A 22343-nucleotide genomic window follows, 5' to 3' on the forward strand; every position below is an offset into this window, starting at 1 on the left:
TTGAAAATTAACATTTAAATAAATAAACAAATAAATAAATCTTTTAAAAATATTATTGTCATGACCAATTAAAATATGTTGTTAGAAAGTGGGGGCAGGGCTGATTAGCTATAAAACACATTTGGAGAATAATTAAGAAAATCTAAATATAAACTGGATGTTAGAGAAGAATTGGAAATAATAGATTTTCTTTTATATAATAATAGTGATGTTATATTGGAGAACATTCTTATTCCTATGAGATTCATAATAAAACATTTAGGAGTGAAATCTGCAAGCTATTTAAAAATGGCACATATACACACAAACACCAATATACTTTAGAGTAGTGGTCCCCAACCTTTTTTGGGCCACGGACCGGTTTAATGTCAAAAAATATTTTCACGGACCTGCCTTTAGGGTGGGACGGATAAATGTATCACGTGACTGAGACAAGTGTCAAGAGAGAGTCTTAGATGTAACAGAGGGAATCTGGTCTTTTTTTTTTTTTTTGCATTTTTCCGAAGCTAGAAACGGGGAGGCAGTCAGACAGACTCCTGCATGCGCCCGACTGGGATCCACCTGGCACACCCACCAGGGGGTGATGCTCTGCCCATCTGGGGCGTTGCTCTACCGCAATCAGAGCCATTCTAGCACCTGAGACAGAGACCACAGAGCCATCCTCAGTGCCCGGGCAAACTTTGCTCCAATGGAACCCTGGCTGCAGGAGGGGAAGAGAGAGACAGAGAGGAAGGAGAGGGGGAAGGGTGGAGAAGCAAATGGGCGCTTCTTCTGTGTGCCCTGGCTGGGAATCGAACCCGGGACTCCTGCACGCCAGGTTGACGCTCTACCACTGAGTCAACTGGCCAGGGCAGGAATCTGGTCATTTTTAAAAAATAAAACATCATTCAGACTTAAATATAAATAATGGAAATAATGTAAGTTATTTATTCTTTCTCTGCGGACCAGTACCAAATGGCCCACGGACCTGTAGCGGTCTGCAGCCTGGGGGTTGGGGACCACTGCTTTAGAGAGCTGAAGCAAATTTGGAAAAGCATTAACAATTGTTTAGTCTGGGTTTTAAGTATATTGGTGTTTATGGTACTGTTCTTTGAGCTTCTAAAAATTTTTAAATTTTATAAGCAAAAGTTGGGAAAGCTGCATTATTTACCATTGGACAGAGTACACTTAAAATAGTAAATGCTAAGTTATGTGTAATTTACCAAAACTTTTTAAATGTTGGAAAAAATTCTGTGTAAGGAGTAATCCAGTCTTACCCACAGTAATTGTTGTCAATAAACTAGAAGTTGTCTCAGATCTCTAATTATTTACTTAAGGTTTACCCAGAGACACAATCTTCAGGAAAACATATTCTACACAACTAAAGAGACTAACTACCACATGATTGTTCAGCAGTTCTTACTTTTTTTTAAAGTGATAAATCAAATAGGGCTTGGATAAAATTCTACTAGAGAATAATGCAGAAAGATATTCAGTAAAAATTCAATAGGTATTATTAGTTCTATCATACTAGGGTTTTATAGAGAGGCAGGAGAAGGCCCACCTGAATATACCTTTTGGGACCTCTCTTCTTCATCCTTGAGCAGTCCATGAAAGACGTTACTTAATATTTAGCTTGGGATAAAAAGAAACTAAATAAGATAAGTTTTGGTAGTTCAATTTATTAGTAAAAGAATGATAAGTAAATATTACAAAAATTATGTGAACCACAGTTCAGAGGATATGAATAGATTCTAAAAGTATCCTGGAACATAACTGAGGTTCAGTAAGTCAGGGCCAATTTTTTTTGTGTGTGAAACTTTTAGGCTGAAGCCACAATTAAAGGCCACTCTTAGTTCCATCTAGAGCTCTTCCACACACAAAGCTGTGGGACACTGTAATTCTTACTCAGAGAGACTGAAAATAAAAGCCTGGTTAAGTACAAAGGGCTGCCCTCTGCCAAGCTCAGTGAAAGGAGGAAGTGGCAAGGGTGGGGCCAGGATGGCTGAAATTCCCCAGTCTTAACTATGGATACCGGGATTGTTTCAAGTTTTAAAAAACAACCCCAAATTAGGCCTTGTAAAGAAATATATGACCTGACAATGACTAGAACATGGGTATAAGACCAAAGGGAAAGATAATATTTTTTTTATGACAAAGTCCTAAAGTAGATCATGTATTGATAAAAAAAAAAAAATCATGGCATTTGGGGTTCCACAGATCTTTATGTGATCTTGTATTTCTAGTTGTGAATGCAAATATGTCTCTGTAACTTTGGTTAAGCTGATTAGCAACTTGCTTATACAGTTTGTTAAAATGTGAAAAAGATCCCTAAACCTAGGTTGTTGTAAAGAGCAGGTGAAATGATATAATAAATTATGAAGCACAGTGTCTTGTGTACAAGAAGTGCTCAGTTAATTATCATGAGCATTTAACCATCTCAGACTCTGACCCAGCCCAGTTTTGCTAACCACAGGTATGGGCAACCTGACAGAGCCCAAGGGCTGAAACTAAACCCACCCAAAGTGGTTGAGCAAAGGAGATAATTTGCCACAATAATGGCAAATATGACTTCTAAAATCTGAGATAGTAATTTAGAGCAGAAGCCATAAACTCAAAGGCCTAGAAGAATTTGGTAGGTACTATAAATGAGTGGCTCAGGCATGATAGTACAGCAGCCAAGACGTGTGAGAGGTCAAGTCCACATTAAACTTGTGAGAATGTGTTTCATCTCAGGAAACAGATGCAATTTAATTCTAGACCATGGGTGGGATCAGAAAGTGAAAGGCCAGTATGGGAAGATCCTATTAGTTTTTGAGAGCATCTGCAAATTCAAAATATTATATGATATTTCATGTTTCTAAAACATTCAAAAAATTTTAAATACATTGTACCAGCCAAATAGAGCATGTCTGCAGTCAGACACTACTAATTGGTAATCTTGGATCTATGGCTTCTAACATCACGCCTACCAAAGATCAGTATTGGTCCTAAAGAAGATTAGGATGGGATTGAATCTCTGAGCTGAGGACAAGTAGGCCAGAAGAGAGAGAGAGAAAGGGAGAGAGAATGTAAGCTATCTATGTTATTTTGAATTTTCTAATAGCCACTTTAAAAAGAGTGAAAATAATTTTAATTATATATTTCATTTAACCCAACATATCTAACATATTGTTTTAACAAGTAATTAATGTGAATTTATTAATATAGTTTTTTTGATGTCTTCAAGATCAGTGTGTATTTGCACTTATAGCATACCTTAATTCAAAGTTCATTGCATTTATCAATAGCCATATGTGGCTTGGGGCTATCCTACTAGACAGCACAGGTCTAAAGTGAGCTTCTCAAACTCTAATATGGATATTGATTTCTCTTGTTAGCATTATTATCATTTATTTATTTTTATTTTTATGAATTTATTAGGGTGACACTGGTTACCAAAATTATACCAGTTTCAGGTGAACAATTCTATAACACATCATCTATACACTGTATTGTTCACCACCCCAAGTCAAGTCTCCATCCATCACCATTTATCCCCTTTATACCCTCTACCACTTTCCCCCTCTTCTCCCCCCAGCAATTGCTGCGTATTGGACATCTGGGAATCCTGTTAAAAATTTCAGTTCTGCTCCAGTAGTTGGGAGAGAGTCTGGGAGGCTTCACTTCTCACAGGCTCTCAGTGGCGTCAGTGCTACTGATCCATGGACGTCACTTTGAATATCAAGGAGCCAGATGGTTGTGGCAAGTCTCCCTCAGTCAGCATCCTTTTACTTGAAGCATTTCCTCCTCTTTCAAATTCAGCAAATATCTGTTGAAGAGACTAATCTGCTAGTCTAATGGTTAGTCAGTCATGATATCTAGATGTTAAGTGGCATCAATAACTTTAAAATAAGCAATATTTTACATATCACTTGCAGAAACCTTGACTCATTTACTACTTTTTTTTCAAACTTGGGAGCCTGCCAGTGTTACCAGATGCTTTCATGAGAATGCACTGAAGCATAGGATACAGGATAAGCACAACTTTATAATTCTAACTTCATAGGGTTGGCATGTTAAACATTTTAATAATACAAACAATAAGATTGTGAGGGAAATTTGATAATAATACTTCTCTAAGCTTCAGGATTCAGGGGGATTCCTTGGTCAAGGGTATGAATATTTCATGGACTTTCCAAAAAGAAACACAGAGGGAACATTTTTATTTCCTCCTGACTATCCTATTTAGAATTTAATAGAGCTTTACAGGCAGATCTTAGATCTTTGTTCAACAATATACAAATATGGAAATTTAATCAGCTAGATGTGGGGTAGAATATAACTCAAGGATTCTATATAATGCAATTGTCCTCAGGATACAAAAGCGTTTACGCTCAGAAGAGTGATCTGGAGGTGAGCCGTGAATTATAATTCCTAAGAACTTGTTTATACTCATCACTGTTCTGCTTGTGAGCTTGTAGCAAGTGGTTTTACTTTACTTTCTCTTCTCTCAGAAGGTAATAATAATGCTTGTCAAACCTATTTCACGAAGTTATTAGAGAGAAGTGTAAAGGAGCTTGGTAAACTGTAACATGCTATTTTAAGTTAGCCACAAGTATGCTCAGAGGAAGATACTGAACCTTAAACACATGGTCTGAAAGGAGTCTGAACTGACAAGATGATCAAGTACTCAGGGCCCTCTCTATTGCTGCATTTCATAGTAGTTGTAGCTGTCTGTTAAAATTTATATTTTCTAAGTAAAAAGGCAAGACAGATTTCTAACCACAAAAGAAAACAGCATGTCAAAAGGTAAGTAAACAGAAAAGACCTTATGAAATCTTTAATTTTAAAGTCTTTGTAGTAGTTCTTTTTGGGTTTTTGTTTTTGGGTTTTGTTTTTTTTTTTTTGTATTTTTCTAAAGTTGGAAATGGGGAGGCAGTCAGACAGACTCCCACATACACCCGACCGAGATCCACCCGGCATGCCCACCAGAGGGCAATGCTCTGCCCATCTGGGGCATTGCTCTGTTGCAACAAGAGCCATTCTAGTGCCTGAGGCAGAGGCCATAGAGCCATCCTCAGCGCCCGGGCCAACTTTGCTCCAATGGAGCTTTGGCTGCGGGAGGGGAAGAGAGAGACAGAGAGGAAGGAGGGGGGGTGGAGAAGCAGATGGGCACTTCTCCTGTGTGCCCTGGCCGGGAATCGAACCCGGGACTCCTGCATGCCCGGCCGATGCTCTACCACTGAGCCAACCAGGGTCTGTAGTAGTTCTTAATTAAACTAAGTATGGAACAATATATAGCAAATATATTTTTCCCATAGTAACAAATATTTAAGTCATTGGCATGAAATCTCTTGAATGAAAAATCTGAAGTTTAATTCCAATAGATGGCTTAAGTTAAACTCACACAGTAAAAATTACCCAGTGGGATCACTGGAATAGAACTAATTTTGCTTAAAAAATTAAATATTAGGCACTGAGGAGAGAGAAAAACCCAAATGTTAAAACTCTAATTGAGAAAATCATAAAATATTATTAAAAGACATTAGAGAAGGCATAAACAAACTTAATAAATAAATAAATAAAAGACAATGTTATGGAGATATCAATTAATTGTACTTTGGTTACAACTTGAAAGCAATTCCAATCAAAATTCTAAGCCTTATGTACATGAACTTTATAAGTTGACTCTAAAATTTATATAAAAGAGTAAAAGGCAACCATAGCATTGATATTCCTGAAGAATAAAAACAAGGTGAATAAATTGTTTTTCTTTATATTAAGAATTGTTATGAAAAGATAACAGTAAGCAAGATGCTATTATTTCAGCATTAATAAAACAAAAGAGTGAAGCCAGAGACAAACCAACACATATAGAATTTAACTTATACAAATGGTGTTGCAGATGTGCAAGAGGAGATAGTGGCCCTCCCAGTAAGTATTGCTATGACAAATTATTAATGATATGGAAAAAGAAGAAGGAAAAACGGGCCCTTAGTGAACCACCACCACAACGTTAAATTCAGGAAGTTCAAAGATAGAAAATAAAAATCAAGTGACCTCCAGAAAGGTGGGGATTTTTTTTAAACATTCTTTTTTTCTTTTTTTTAAGATCATGGTTTTTATTTTTTTTATTTTTTTATTTTTTTTAACAGAGACAGAGAGAGAGAGAGTCAGAGAGAAGGATAGACAGGGACAGACAGACAGGAATGGAGAGATGAGAAGCGTCAATCATTAGTTTTTCATTGTGCTTTGCGACACCTTAGTTGTTCATGGATTGCTTTCTCATATGTGCCTTGACCGTGGGCCTTCAGCAGACCGAGTAACCCCTTGCTGGAGCCAGCGACCTTGGGTCCAAGCTGGTGAGCTTTTGCTCAAACCAGATGAGTCTGTTCTCAAGCTGGCGACCTAGGGGTCTCGAACTTGGGTCCTTCCGCATCCCAGTCCGACGGTCTATCCACTGTGCCACCACCTGGTCAGGCACGGTAGAGATTTTTTAAACAAAAGAGAAAAAATGCAAACCTCAGAGGAAAAAATTAATAAAATGCATTAATCTGATTATCAAAACTTCTGACTCCTGATCCCTAAAAGTCTATTCAAAGGAAGTAAAAGGGAAATAACACATTGGAATGATATTTTTTAGGACTTGGGCCCTGGTCAGTTGGCTAAGCAGTGGAGCGTCAGCTGGTGTGTGGATGTTCCAGTTTCAATTCCAGGTCAGGGCACACAGAAGTGATCTGTTTCTCTACCACTTCCCTATCCCTTCTCTCTATCTCTATTTCTCTCTTCCCCTCCTGCAGCCAGGGCTGGGTTAGAGCAAGTTGGCCCCTGATGCTGAGGATGGCTCCATGGCCTCTGCCTCAGGGGCTAAAATAGCTTGGTAGCCAAGCAACAGAGGAATGGCCCCAGATGGGCAGAGCATCTCTCCATAGATGGCTTGCTCAGTGAAACCCTAGTGGGGTGCATGCAGGAGTCTGTCTCTCTGCCCCCTGCTTCTCACTTAAGGAAAATAAATAAAAGACATATGAGAGGCAAAGGATTAATCAAGATCCAAAATATAAAAATAAAAAGAATTCCTATAATCTCTAAGAGAAGGCAGAAAAAATAAACCAATAGCAAAATTAAGAAAAGCTTAATAGACACTTCACAGAAAAAAAATTTGAACAACCAAAAAAAGATGCCCAATGTAATTAGTAATCATGGAAATCAAAATTGAAACCATAATGAGAGATCATTTATAACTCACCACAGTGGGAAAAATAGTCTTTTAATATGTGTTGGTGAGGATACAGGTTAAATATTGCCCTCATATAGTACTTCTGGTGGGCACAATTGGTATAATCACTTTGAAAACAACTTTACATTAGCTGTATAGATTTGAGTTTTTGGCTTTTTTCAGAAATTAAGAAAAAAATAATCAAATATTTATTTTGTCTTTCTATATAGGTTGAATTCTATTTAAGGATGACCAACTAAACGATGAGTAAAAGTTATCCATTATGGAAGAATTCTAGCTAAAAATATGCAGAATGAATTAGAAAATCACCAATATGCAACCTTAGTAAAAAATACTTATGTAGCCCCTATCATTGTATGCTATTGCAGAATCACTGGTGCAGGTTGACATAGTAAATTTATAATGGAATGATCAGATTGACACCATCTTAACCCACTGATCAAGGTCACAAATCTTCATATATTAAATTTTTTTTTTACCTAAGAAAAAAAAAAGAACACTGAAAAAAAAAAAAGAACACTAAATCTAGTTGAAAGGAAATAGGAGGATGGAGGTGGGGTATAAGAAACAACAGCACAGGAGTGATCAGTTATATTTAAAATATTAGACATTTCTTAGAATAAATGATTTGCTTTCTTTAAAAAAGAATCAATAGCATAAAAGATAAAAAGAAAGGGGACTGTTAAAAGAGTTAAAAGAGCTAGTAAACTATTAAAAGTAAGTGTTGAAAAAGATAGAATAAGAAAATAATATTGTTTGGTGTTTGATTTGATCAAAACACCTGTGACAAGATAACTTTAAGACAATCAATAAAATATGAATAAAAACTAGATAGTCACTGATATTAACAAATTATTTTGTTAGGTATAATAATATCCTGTTTTATAAAAAATATTATTAGATTAAGATCCAGACATTAGTGTTAACAAGTAAACAACATAGCTTATATATACTTTAATATAACAACTGTTCAGGAAATAGAATTAAGTATTTTTTTAGTAAATTATTAACTGTAGGGGTGGTTCTGAAGAAGAAGAGGCTTAAGTTAACACCTGGGTTTTGCCCTGAGTTGCAGGGGTTGTGTCATTTACTAAGATATGGGATAAAAAAGATGCGGCAGGATTCAATGATCAAAATAAGTATAATTTTGAAAATAAGTTGTAGATATTAATAGGATACTGAGAAGTTATTTGATGTGAACAGTGGAATAAGTGAGTCTGAAATAAATGAGAGATCTTTCCTCAGGTTGTAGTTGTGAAGACTACTCCATTCCAGAGAAGTGATCCCATCACTTAAGAGAATGTGTGTAGTAAGAAAAGAAGTCTGAGGATGAACACTGGTGAATAACATGCATGAGATAAACAATAGGAGAGTTCAATGACAGATTCTGAGACTAAAAGGTTAGATTACTTGAATAGTTTTGAAAATAAAGGATTGATCAGCATGATGATTAATCCACACTAATCAAATAATTTAGAGAAGCTAAGTAAGATGACAACTGAAAATAATGCATAGGATTTTGTTTTTGTATTTTTCTAAAGCAAGAAGCAGGGAGGCAGAGAGACAGACTCCCGCATTTGCCCACCAGGATCCACCCAGCAAATCCATGAGGGGGCGATACTCTGCCCATCAGGGGCTTTGCTCTGTTGCAACTGGAGCCATTATAGTACCTGAGGCAGAGGCCGTGGAGCCATCCTCAGTGCCTGGGCCAACTCTGCTCCAATAGAGCTTTGGCTGCAGGAGGAGAAGAAAGAGACAGAGAGAAAGGAGAGAGGGAAGGGTGGAGAACCTGATGGGTGCTTCTCCTGTGTGCCCTGGCCGGGAATTGAACACGGGACTTCCAGACACAGGGCTGACGTTCTCCCACTGAGACAACCAGCCAGGGTGCATAGGATTTTGAAATTGGCTTTCACTGGGGCAATTAGCAGAATTGGCTTCATTTGAATAATGGTGGCAGAGAACCACTCACCATGGGTTAGTGACTACAGGATAAGTGAGAATTGGGGACACTTGTTTTAGAGTTTATTTGGAAACTGAAAAAGAATTAAGGCAATGGTTGGAGTACAAAGAGGATTTTCTTTTTTACTATAGAAATTGCTTCAGTATGTTTAGAGGCAAGATAAAACAGTGAGTTAACAGGGTCAGTTTTAGAATTTATTTTAAAAAAATAGGGAACAATAGATAAGGTATAGTTTCAGTGGAAAGATGGATGAAATACATAAAAAAAAGTTGAATAAATTGGCTCTAAACAGCACAAAGAGTTCTTTCTTCCTCTGAATCTAGAAAAATGTGAGAGTAAATACATATATAAAAGAATATTTCACTCAGTAAAAATGAACTTCTTTTTTTAAAGACTCAGGGGCAGACAGACACATTCTGAATGTAGATGGCAGGCTTGAGGCCAATGGCTGTGAGAACCAAATGTGACTAGAAATTACCAGGACACTCTGAGGGGGGAGTGGTTTACAACTCAGTTTTTTTTTTTACAGGGAGGCAGACAGATCAGGTGATAGTTTCTGTTTAGACCCAACATTCTCTGTGAAATGTGAAGCAAATCATAGATGGAGAGGAGTTAGGATCAGCAGTTGAGCGAGTGGTGAAGCTTTAAAATATTTTGGGGGAGGATGGTGAAATTAAGAGTTGAGAAAAAGCCCATAAATGGGTGCCTGAGGGCAATCTGGCTGAGTTTGGAGACCATAAATTATTAGAAACAGCCATCCACACCTTGGTGAAATTTCCTTCAGCAGTATTCAGAGATGTCAACAGGTGCAGGCAAGAGATGTCAGGATCAATCTACTTTGAGGGGTTAGCAGGACAGATAGAATCAAACCACAAAAAGACATGGGCAGTGAGATTATTACAAGATGCCATGCCTCTAGGTTAGACAGGATAAGGGGTGAATCCATGAAAGTGGTGATGGGTTAGGAAGTCTTTAGATAATAACAATAAGTATGAATAGAAGATGGCTGGTATGTCAGAGGAAGAGAATGTTATAAGCATCAACTAATGAGCTGGATACAACAGTGAAGAGTAGAAGGCTGCTACTACTTAGGCATTCTATGGTAAGTTGAGAGATAGTTGAGAGAGCTATTCAGGAGGAGACAGGAGGATAGGATCTATGACTAGATTGACAGTGTAGAGCAGTGTAGATCACAGGTACATAAGGAAAGATAGGAGTCAAAAGTAAAAAGAATAATGGGTGGAAGAATCCCAGAATAAACCAATAATAAGAGTAAATGAGAATGAGCCAGTCTGAGACCCGCATTTTTGTTGTTGGCCAAAGAACAGTGGGAAAAGAATGTGTTAGATGGACGGCTCTTGTGCTTCTAGAATAAACCGAGTCTCAAGTGGTACAGGAACCTTATGAGGTTGGCTCTACTTATGATTTGAGAGGAATGTCACTGAGAATTTACTTATCTCATTTCTGAAGAGTTCTCTTTCTCGGGCTGTTAATGGAAAAACTGCATCTATGTTTATTCCCTATTTTAAAATTTATTTATTTTATGTTTAAACCTCTGACCATGTTTTTACTATATACACAATAGCATCCTAAGCACAATGGAGAACATGAAATAAAATTCTTTAATCCTTGCCTCTGAGGAGCTTGTTTTCTTCTCAAAGTGTGAGAAATGTGTACAATTTACCTCAAATCTGTGGATCTTGGAAGAAGTCTTTTTTTCCCATTAAAGTAGACTTCGAAATCTTCCGTCTTTAGCCTGTGGGCATAGTCAATGTATCCTGACACCTCCTGCCCATGAGAATTTTTGTCACGAATGAAGATCACAGACTGATAGCATAGAAAAATAGATAATAGAGAAAGTAAATAAATAAAAGTCATTTGAGTAAATTATACATAATAAGAGTTATAGTTATTGAGTGAGCCATATCTTAACCTAAGTGCTTTTTAATTCACCCTTACAATGATCCTATGAGGTAAGTACTATTATTTTTTTCCTGATAAAGAAATTTATGACAAGTACTAAGCATGAAACATTATGCATTTATAGTAATTTTCTGTAACAATATAAATGTTACTTCATAGAGGTCTTCCTAAGTATAGACATTATTTTAAATGTTTGTAATACAAAACTTAATTTACTTTTCTCCTAATCCTATTTATTGTCTTCTCTTTGTCATCATTTTTAGATTTAAAAAATTTCTGAAAAAAAATGTGAGGATAATGCTGCAATGAACATAGGGGTGCATATATTCTTTCAAATTAGTGTTTTGAGATTCTTAGGATATATTCCCACTTCTGGGAATATCACTAGGTGATATTCACTAGGTCAAATAGCAGTTCTATTTTAAATTTTTTTGAGATAACTGTATACTGTTTTCCACAGTGGCTGCACCAAGCTGTATTCCTACCCTTTACTCCCTCATCAACATTTGTCTGTTGACTTATTGATGATAGTCATTCTGACAGGTTTGAGGTGATATCTCATTGTTTCATGCATATGTAGCATCTAATGAACACAATGAACTAACAAGCAAAATAGAGACAGATTCATACACAGAAAGCATGCTGACAGCTGTTGGGAAGGGCCAGGGGGAGGAGTTGGGGGAGAGAGATAGAGGGATAGAACAAAGAATGACCCAAAGCAAACAAACGAACTCGTAGACATGTACAGCAGTGTGACAACTGCCTAATATGGGGAGGCGAAGGAGGGTATAGGGGAGATCAATAGTGACAGATAAAGTTATGACTTGTGGAGGGGGGGTGGTAAACACATAATAGGATGTACAAAGATGTGAGATGTGTTGTAGAATTGGGCACCTGAAACCTGTACGACTATGCTAACCAGTGTCTCCTCAATAAATTCAATTTAAAAAACTGAAGAACAGAGAGATTGAGTATCTCACAGCTAGTATCATTTACTAGCTGTGGAAGTCTCACAGCTAGTAAATGGAAAAACTCAGATTAAAACCCAGGCTCATATGTATGTCCAAATTCTCATATTCTTCTTTCTTCTGAACTCCTATGTATTTTTTAAATAGAGATAATTTGGATCTCTTCTCATCATTGTTAAGAATAAAAAAAGTCTTTTTATAAATTACGTGACTTTAAAAAATTAATTCCATTGGTCAAAATTTTACAGCAAGGACATATTTCTTATTCATATTAATTCCCTCACGGATATCACTGAGCACTACATGTTAGGTACTGTTGTAGGTGCCATGAATACAGTGATAAGCAAGACAGTAAAAATCCTGACCTCTCAGATTTTATGTTCTGGTGATGAAAGATAAACAATAAGCATCAAAAGACAAAATACTTCTAATAAATAAGTGCCATAAAGCAAATAAGAATATGAGTTGTTGGTGGTGAAGGCTATTACTTTGGTAGAGTAATCAGAAAAGACCTTGAGGAGGTCACAATTAAGCCAAGACTTGAAGGATGAGAGGAAGAAAGTCAGGTGAAGATGTAGCATAGGATCCTCTCAGGCAACAGGAATAGCTGGTACAAAGACCTAAAGTGAACATAAGATAACGCAAATGGATGAATCATAGTCTTTTCTGAGCAAGCTAATAGATACTGACTTCAAGTTCTAGGGAGAAAAAAAGAATTGCAAAAGCTCTTTTATTTCCATACCTAGATCAAAGTGAAGAATTTCCTGGCAAGTTCTCATTTGTAAAAACTTGTAAACAAATCTTCTTTTTCCGCTCCAGCAATCACTGGATGTTACTTGTGGTGTCTTTGTGTACTCAATTATAGGAAGGACTAACATGAATCACCTTAGATAGCAAAGTTCCAAGGGGTGAAGTTAGAAACCTTAACAAATTCTGTTTTAAAATTAGTTTTTATTTTGCTGATAAACATCAACTACCTGACTTCTCCAGTAGTTTGGCATTAGGTACAGAGAAACTGTGCTGAGAAAGATTCTGAGGCAAATTTTGGCCCAAAGGGAGGAAGTACTGTGATAAATTAGTGATATTTTCAAAGAGATGGCTGGAGGAACTATACTGCTCACAAAAATTAGGGGGTATTTCAAAATGAATATGAAGCTATAAAAAAAGAAGCATTTGATTTTTTTTTATTAAACAAGAACATCAGAAAAGCAAATGACAATCAAAGAAAGTTGTTTAATTATGCAAATGAGATGCAAAGCCAGCTTTTATTTCATTGGTGAAAACACACTATACAAAAAGCTGAAAGTATTGAAGTATCTGCATGTTCGCTGATCCCCTAAATTTTGTGAGCAGTGTAGCATTCATTGTCATTGCCATACTCAATTTTATATAGAGTCAGTCCTCAGTCCTCCTCATTTCCCCCACATCACTCTAAGTTTAATTCATATAGCTTTGTGCATGCTTTTAGTCATTTGATTTTTAGCTTTTACAGCACAAATTCTAAATGGATAGAAACTCAAAAAGACTTCTTGAGATTCTTATGCTACTAAACCAATAGTTAGCATGGCTGTTCCTGCTTAAATAAGGCCATGAATTATTTTTATGCACTCCTAAAGGTGCTTAAAATCCTTACTCCATCTCCTGATGTTAGGCAAGTCATGCGAGGACAGAGAGAAGAGAGAAAAGTGAAAAATAAGTCCTCATCTTTTAAAATGGAACTTCATTCACTAAAAGAAAATAAATAAATAAGAACCTCCTCTGTTTTTGTCTCTTTTTTAAAATTAAAGATTAGCCTTATTTTCCTGAAAAATTGGCATACCAGATATTGTGACTGACCTTCCTGCTGAAAAAAAAATATCTGGACGTAACATAAAAAGCACCTTATAACATGCGTTTATGCTCTGGCAAGAGAATGAAGAATACTCAGAGTTCAAAACTAAGTGAAAGCAGGGCCCTAAGACCATCTTTGCCCTGCAACTGTTTTCCCAATCCCAGAGAATTTACACAAGGATTTCATGATCTGTGTGTGGGGGGTGGGGGTGGGGTGGGGGTGGTGGTGACAGGACACAAAGTCCAGCCTTCAGGTAGAGAGACTATTAAGACTTATTGCCTCAACATAAAGCATCTCATTATCAAAAAACAATGAATAAATATTTCTGCTGTGTCTAAAGAAAAGGAAAATCATTCCAGAATTATACCTCCAGTGGAAATATCTTTCTAGTGAGAAAAATACAAAATAATTTAACCAAAAACAGAAGGGACTTGGCTAACAACAACATCCTGCTCAAAGAAATTTTTCAGTATGTACTTCAGGCAAACAAAAACTCTAGCTGGAAAGTCAGAGATAAAAAATAGAATAATAAAGAAAGTAAAATATTTTATTTTATAAAATAATAGCAATGTCTTCTGTAATAAAAAAGAATGGTATGTCCATTTTTCCCCCCAATAAGTGTGTGTTTAAAAGGAGTGATAAGAATTAAAGTGTTGGAATGTCTTTGGACATTTTTTAAGAATAAGGAAAGCTATCAATATATTAAGTAATCTTAGAATTTAATAAATATGCAAGAATCACCATCTATCAATAGAAAACTACTCTATAACCTTTAAATTATTAGAGAAAATATAAAATAAAAAAGTTATCAGTCAGTGAAACAGAAGGTAAAAAGATGAAGGAAAAGTATAAAAGTAGCAGGATAAATAAAATAAAAATAAGAAATTATAGTGTTATGGGCTGAATTATATCCCTTCAGAAACCACATCTTAAAACCCTGACCCCCACTACCTCAAACATAGGGCCTTTAAAGAGGTAATTAAGTTAAAATGAGCCAATTAGGATAAGCCCTAATTCAATTTGACTTCATGAGAAGAGAATATTTGAACACATAGAGAGACATTAAAGGTTAGTGTGCATAGGGGAAGATGATGTGAGGATACAATGAGAGGAAGCCATCTGAAAGCCAAGAAGAAAGGCCTCAAATAAATCCAAATATGCTGACACTTTGACCTGTCTTGGAGTTCTAGGTTTGAGTACTGTGAGAAAATAAATTTCTGTCATTTAAGCGACCCATTCTGCAGTATTTTATTATGACAGCTCTGGTAAACTAATACTAATAAATTAAAATAATTAAGTAATTACAATAAATGTAAATGACCAAATGTTTAAGTTAAAAGGCAAAGGTTTTTACAATGAACACAGAAATAGTATAAGAAATATAAGGTTGCAAGTTAAATGATCAAAGTGTATATGCAAGAAATTTCTATCTAAAAAAGATCTGTATCAGTATATTAATATTAGACAAAATGAACTTTAAGGCAAAAAGCATTACTAGAGATGAAAAGTCACCAGATAATGATAAAAGATTCAATTCACAAAAAGGTCTGATAATTCCAAACTTGGATGAACCAAAAATTGAAACTTGGATGAACCAAATATTGCCTCAAAATTCTTAAATGAAAAATTTATAGAACTTTTAAGATAGAGAATTCATCATCATTATGGTAAATTTATCATTCTCATTAAACTCTATATCAAGTATGTATAATAAATACATAAATAATATAGGATCAATATATATTATAAAGAATTAAAAACAAAAGTTGAATGCTCTATTTTTACATTATCTGAGTACTTAAGCATCTTTACTTTTTTAATGGTCTTGCAGCTAAAATGACTGATGATCTAAAATCATATATAGTTGGCCTTAATTTTACTATTTTATATTATAGATAGACCTCCTATGTGAGTTAAAGGCTCACATAGACTGGAAATTTGAATATCTATGGAAATCTGACTAAATTTATTTTAAATTTCATTTTACAGCTATATAAGAGTTAAACTTCTGCTCAGTGATTTTTGTGAATCCTGTGGTTTTCTGAAGCCAGAGAACCTCATGTGAGGCCAAACTGGTTTTAAGTATGAGTCCCTCTAGGTTCACCGTATGTCCTTGGGTGGGATGCTAAGTCTTAATGTTTCTCTGTATTTATAAGGCTTATTCTCTGGTAAGTATGTACCTGTAAAATCCAGCAACTTTGTACCAAACCAAACCAACCCCTCTAAATCAAAAAGCATAACAAACCAAAGGCCAAAATTCTGCTTGAACATGAGCAAATTAGTTAAGCCTTGTTGCAGCCTCTTCTTTCTTCTTGTTTCTCCTTCACGTGACAGAGCTACAGAATAAACTCTTCCTTTTGTCTTGCATGGAACTGCTCATTCAGGTGCTATCAGAGTCTTACTTTCTGGCCTCTATGCCCAATTTGTAAGCTACATGGAAATATTGTTTCTTTCTCAGTGAATTCTAGTGGTCACTATAGCTATGATTTAAATTCTTTTGAATAGAAATAAAACATCCAATTAAAATTTCTATAATTTTAAAACTAGAAAAAATAATCACAAAATTTTATTGTCACACAAATATGTACAGAGCAAATGAGAATGACTTCATCCATGTTTTTCCGAGCATGGCCCCATATGTGTAAAAGTATATTTTAAAAAATGCTTTCTATAATGAATAATCATCCTAATAAAATTATTTTAAAATTTGATTAGAACTATTGATGTGTAGTAATTGGTAATAAGTTGTCAGGAAATTAAAACTCAATGTTTAACTTTAGAAATGCATTATTATAAAAGTACAGTGTAGAAATATAAGAAAAAATAATGAGACAGAAGAGGTAAGAAATAGTTGTAAAGCACTGAAGGACTGGTCCAAATCTTCCTGTCTCATGTTTATATTTTATTATATGAATTGTCCAAGAACTAGAATGATGTTAACTAACATTTTTAATTAATTAATTACTTTTTAAAGTTTTATTTAGAAAATTCAATTTAATAGGGTGACATTGATCAATAAAAGTCCATAGGTTTCAGGTGAACATTTCTATAGTATTTGAACTGTTGATTATACTGTATACCCATCACCCAAAGTAAAATCATTTTCTGTCACCGTATATTTGCCATTCTTTACACCCTTCCCCCAACCCCTTACCCATGTCTCCCTCCCCTTGGTAACCACTGCACTCTTATCTATGTCCATGAGTCTCAGTTTTATATCTCACCTATGTGTAAAATTATACAGTTCTTAGCTTTTTCTGATTTACTTATTTCGCTCAGTATAATGTTCTCAAGGTCTATCCATGTTGTTGTAAATGGCAATATGTCATCATCTTTATTATATACGGCTTAAGTGTCTGTTTGTTGCCAATAGTTTATTGGTTGCTTGCGTAACTGTACTAGCCAATGGGGTGAAGTTGCCACGGCTGAACGCAAATTGAACGGGTCAGGGGGAAGGTGCCAACACGCTTAAGCGTTTGGCCCTGAGACTTTTGTTTGCATTGGCAATCATCTGTTTTACATAAAAACTACATCTTAACGTAATTTCTTTTAAGAATGCCTTCTAGAAAATACAGCACTGGAGAGGAGAGAAAAGGAGCTAAAGCTGCACAAAAACGGCTTTCTCGACAAAAAGAAACCACTGAGCAGAGAAAGACAAGGCTTGCTTCAGTCGCAGAGCAAATGCGTCTTTCTCGGTAAAATGAGACTGATGAGCATAGAGAAACAAGGCTTGCCTCAGATGCAAGACAAAAAAGCCTGTCCCGACAAAATGAGTCCCTTGAACAAAGGCAGGAGAGAAATGCAAAAAAAAAACAAGAGTAATGCTGACCGAAACGCAAAAAGGATTAAAACAGTTTCAAATGGAGAAACTTTAATTTTTGAGCATTCCTCTGGTGACATGAATATTAAATGTGAACACTGTCAGTCCTTAAACTTCAAGTTAGAAACTAATCGATTTGACCGTGGATACAACTGACAGGTTGTTAAAAGAAATCATGAAAAATGATTATCCATTTGGAGGGAAAGCTTTACTTCTTGGAGGTGACTTTAGACAATGTCTATCAGTATTGCCTCATGCTCTACAAGCCGCAATAATACAAAATAGCATAAAATTTGCAAAATCATGGGATTTATTTAAGAAACTCCCACTGACAATGAACATGAGGTCAAATGACCCCGAATATAGTGAATGGCTTTTAAAACTTGGAACTCTTTCTGATGATAATGGATTGAGTGAAGACGTTGTCGAGATTCCTTTGTCAATGATATGCAAAGATAGTTTAGTGGATTGGGTTTTTGGTAATAAAATCCAGCCTGGAAACATCAGTGAAATTAGTGAAAGGGCAATATTGTGTCCTAAAAATTCTGATGTAGACAAACTAAATGATGATGTCTTAAATATCATAGAAGGGAACGCACGACATATTTAAGTGTTGATTCCGTTGTAGCTGATAATAAAGCGAGTGCCAACAACTTTCCAATGGAATTTTTAAATAGTCTGTCGCCTTCTGGCATGCCACCTCACAAATTGAGGTTAAAGATTGGAGCAATTATTATGCTGTTAAGAAATCTTAACACCAGAAGGGGTCTTTGCAATGGTACAAGACTAGAAGTTCTCCAATTGAAAAATAATGTCATAATAGCTAAGTCTTTGACTGGCTCCTCTAAAGGTGAAATACATGTCATTCCAAGAATTGATTTGGCTCCATCTCAAACAGGGTTGCAGTTTCAATTGAGATGTGGACAATTTCCTGTAAAACTTGCCTTTGCTATGACCATCAATAAGTCTCAGGGTCAAACGCTTAAGCGTGTTGGCATTTTTTTACCTGAGCCTGCATTTGGACATGGTCAACTTTATGTTGCCTGTTCAAGAGTTCGTGAAAGAATGGACGTAAAATTTAAAATAATTGATGGTCCTCTGTAAGGCGAGCTTAAAAATGATGGAAAGATCTACATAAGAAATGTTGTGTACAAAGAGATCTTTGACATGTGAATTAACATTTTATTATTTAAATCACCTTTATTTATTGAGCTAGCGGTGGCTCTTAAGAAATGTACCACCAGTGGTTTCCTTCACTGCACTCTACTTTAAGCAATTAAGCAAGTAGAAGGGGGAAACCCCGTGGGGCACTAAGCAAAGGGGCGTCCTCGCCGCCTGCCCTGGGTAATTCAGTTTGAATTAGCAGACACCTTTGCACAAATCATTTTAATTACAATTTATAATATCTAGAACAGCAGTCATTTTGTATGACCGCCGGGCTTTCTAGTTTCTTATAGCTGAGTAGTATTCTATTGTACCACATCTTTTATATCCAATCCTCTATCAAGGAACATTTTGGTTGTTTCTATGTCTTGGCCACTGTGAGTAACACTGTGATGAACATGCGGGTGCATGTGTCTTTACATACCAATTTCTTTGTTTGTTTTTTTTTTAATTGTTTGGGGTAGAGACCAAGTAGAGGGATTGCTGGGTCATATGGTAGTTCTATTCTTAATTTTTTCAGGAACTACCATACTTTCTTCTGTAATGGTTGTACTAATTTGGATTTCAACCAACAGTGAATGCATGTTCATTTTTCTTCATATCCTTTCTAACACTTGTTATTACCTGTCTTGTTGATAATAGCCAATCTAACAGATATGAGAAGGTATCTCGTTGTAGTTTTGATTTACATTTCTCAAATGGTTAGTGAAGATGAGCATCTTTTCACACATCTCTTGGCCATAATTAATTTAATGTATTCATTTATAAAATGTGCATTTTCATCCAAAGTAAATATTAGTGACTTTTACTAATTCTATTATCTATTATTTATTAAGAAACTACTATGTTCTGAGTAAAACATTAGAAGCTTTACATTCATTATTTTGTTTAATTATTCAAAATGTATAATGAGTAGATAAGATTACCATTCTCATTTTATAAATGTAGGAGCGCAAAGCATTGAGAGTGTGAGTCACCCTCCCAAGGACATGCAGCCATAGAGTAAGGTACTTGTTTTCACAACCAGGTGTCTTCCCATGAAGCCCATGTTTCTAACCATTTCACAACACACACAAACATGGAGCCCAATGCTGGCCCTGCCACCTGCTTTCTTTGTGACACTGCTGAGTTATTCTTTTTAAGGTTCAGCTTAATCTATTATAAAATGGGCATAACCACTGCCCCTTAGTGTGGCTGTTTGGATTAAATAATGTTACTTTTGTTAAACACATAATAATGCCTGGTACATGATAAAGACTCAGTAAATATTATCTATTGCTTTAAAACTTTTTTACTATTACTATTGTTATTATATTAATCTATTTTGAGTTCTTCAAAATAAGAAAATGAAATAATCATATCAGAATCCCATTGCCTAGGTAGGAATAATTATGTTCAGGTTGATGTACATGGTTCAATTTCTTTGTTTAGTCATTCTCAGTTAATTGAAGTGACTATTTAAACAATATTTCCAACTATTATACAAGATGTAGGTAACTGACAATAAATTATGATTCTGGCATCCAGAATGTACAAAACAGGTCATGAGAGTTCTTTATAGAATTAGGTTTATTATGTCACAATATGAGTGTGACATATTTAAGTAATTGAAAGCTTCTTATTTAGAGCACTCTATTGTTTTAAAAGTAATTGGAAAACATTTTAAATAATTGTTTTAAGTTTCTCTAATAATATACTTTTTAAAATTACAGCTTCATTGATTAATAATTTACATAAGATAAAATTTACAACAAAGCTTTAAGTATGATTTTTAGTAAATTTGCAGAGCTGTGCAGCACAATTCAGTTTTAGAATATTTTCATCACCCCAGAGAGATCTTTTGTGCCCATTTCAGTCATCCCTGTTCCTACCCCAACCCTAAGCAACCACTAATCTACTTTTTGTCTCTATAGACTTGCCTTTTCTGAACTTTTCATATAAATGAAATCATACAATATATGATCTTTTACATTTTAATAACATTTTTATCACAGTTAATTTCCCAGAAGACACATGAAAACTATACATTCTATATCTAAGGGCTCTTTTAAATGATGATGTTATATTTATAAAAGAAAAATGTCCAAAATGTTCATTGTTCTTAAATAAGACCCTTTAAATCCCTCTAGACAAGTCAAGATATAACCAATACATATATTTCTATAAATCAAATGATATTGATTTGAAGTCATGAATATTGGTCTAGATTTTTTACCTAAGCAGAAAACACTTCTTTTTCTTTAAGTAACAACAACAAACCCACAAGAACAAGCTACTGAGAATCTCAAGATACATACAAGTATTCTTAACATTTAAGTAGGGACTCGAGTGCCAAGGATCATGTAGAATCTGAGATTTTTACTGAGATGGTCTGTGACCTCAAGTGTGAAACCAGTGTCAGTTGAAAAGGCTTATGGAATGCTTAGTTAGGTCTTTCTAACTTCTCATGTGTTGGTAAAAGATGAATTAAAGTACAATTTAAGCCATTAATATATTATTTGGCTTAGCTTTTTGGCTGCTTGTCTTTTCCCAGAAGTGGATTAAAATACAAAACGATAAACTCGGTATAAGTTGAGTACATGTGTTGCCTGATTTTTCTTGCCAAACACTAACTAGGAGACATAAACCTGATACATCAAAATGGGATTTTTTTAACAGTGAGGCCAAAGTCACTTAAACAACACAGAACAAAACAAAGAAAATGTACACTAAGCAGTATGTCACTGGACTGAAACTGAAGCATTCATTTCAGGAGATGAGAACATCAAACAATCTCAGTTCCTATGCAACCCCTCAGATACTGTTGGCATACACCCAGATGGAGACAAATAAAGCAATAATATTCATCTCTGAAAATTTAAAAACTCTGCAATGCCCCCCCCACGGTTTTTTTTTTTTTTTTTTTTGTACTTTTCCGAAGCTGGAAACGGGGAGACAGTCAGACAGACTCCCACATGCGCCTGACCGGGATCCACCCGGCACGCCCACCAGGGGGCGATGCTCTGCCCATCCGGGGCGTTGCTGTCTTGCGACCAGAGCCATTCTAGCGCCTGAGGCAGAGACCACAGGAGCCATCCCCAGCACCCGGGCCATCTTTGCTCCAATGGAGCCTTGGCTGCGGGAGGGGAAGAGAGAGACAGAGAGGAAGGAGAGGGGGAATGGGTGGAGAAGAAGATGGGTGCTTCTCCTGTGTGCCCTGGCCGGGAATCAAACCCGGGACTTCTGCACTCCAGGCCGACGCTCTACCACTGAGCCAACCGGCCAGGGCCCCCCCACGTTTTTAAGTGAGACTCTCACATGTGCCTTGACCAGGATCAACCCAGCAAGTCTACTAGAGGGTGATGCTCTGCCCATCTGGGGCTTCTGCTCCATTTCTCAGCAACTGAGCTATTTTAGTGCCAGAGGCAAGGCCATGGAGCCATCCTCAGTGCCTGGGGCCAACTTTGCTCGAACCATTCAAACCATGGCTATGGGAGGGG

General features: G+C 36.0%; 1 protein-coding gene across 2 annotated transcripts in view; it reads right to left on the bottom strand.

Moving 5' to 3' along the window:
• CFAP299 (cilia and flagella associated protein 299) overlaps positions 1-22343 on the bottom strand; it is a 725440-nt gene that overhangs the window by 99547 nt on the left and 603550 nt on the right. For both annotated transcript variants that reach the window (XM_066280903.1, XM_066280904.1), the window contains one exon: positions 10843-10985. In XM_066280903.1, coding sequence (XP_066137000.1) covers positions 10843-10985 — 143 coding nt within the window. The remainder of the gene's footprint in view (positions 1-10842; positions 10986-22343) is intronic.

Source organism: Saccopteryx bilineata, chromosome 5 (genome assembly GCF_036850765.1).
Source record: "Saccopteryx bilineata isolate mSacBil1 chromosome 5, mSacBil1_pri_phased_curated, whole genome shotgun sequence".
NCBI lineage: Eukaryota > Metazoa > Chordata > Mammalia > Chiroptera > Emballonuridae > Saccopteryx > Saccopteryx bilineata.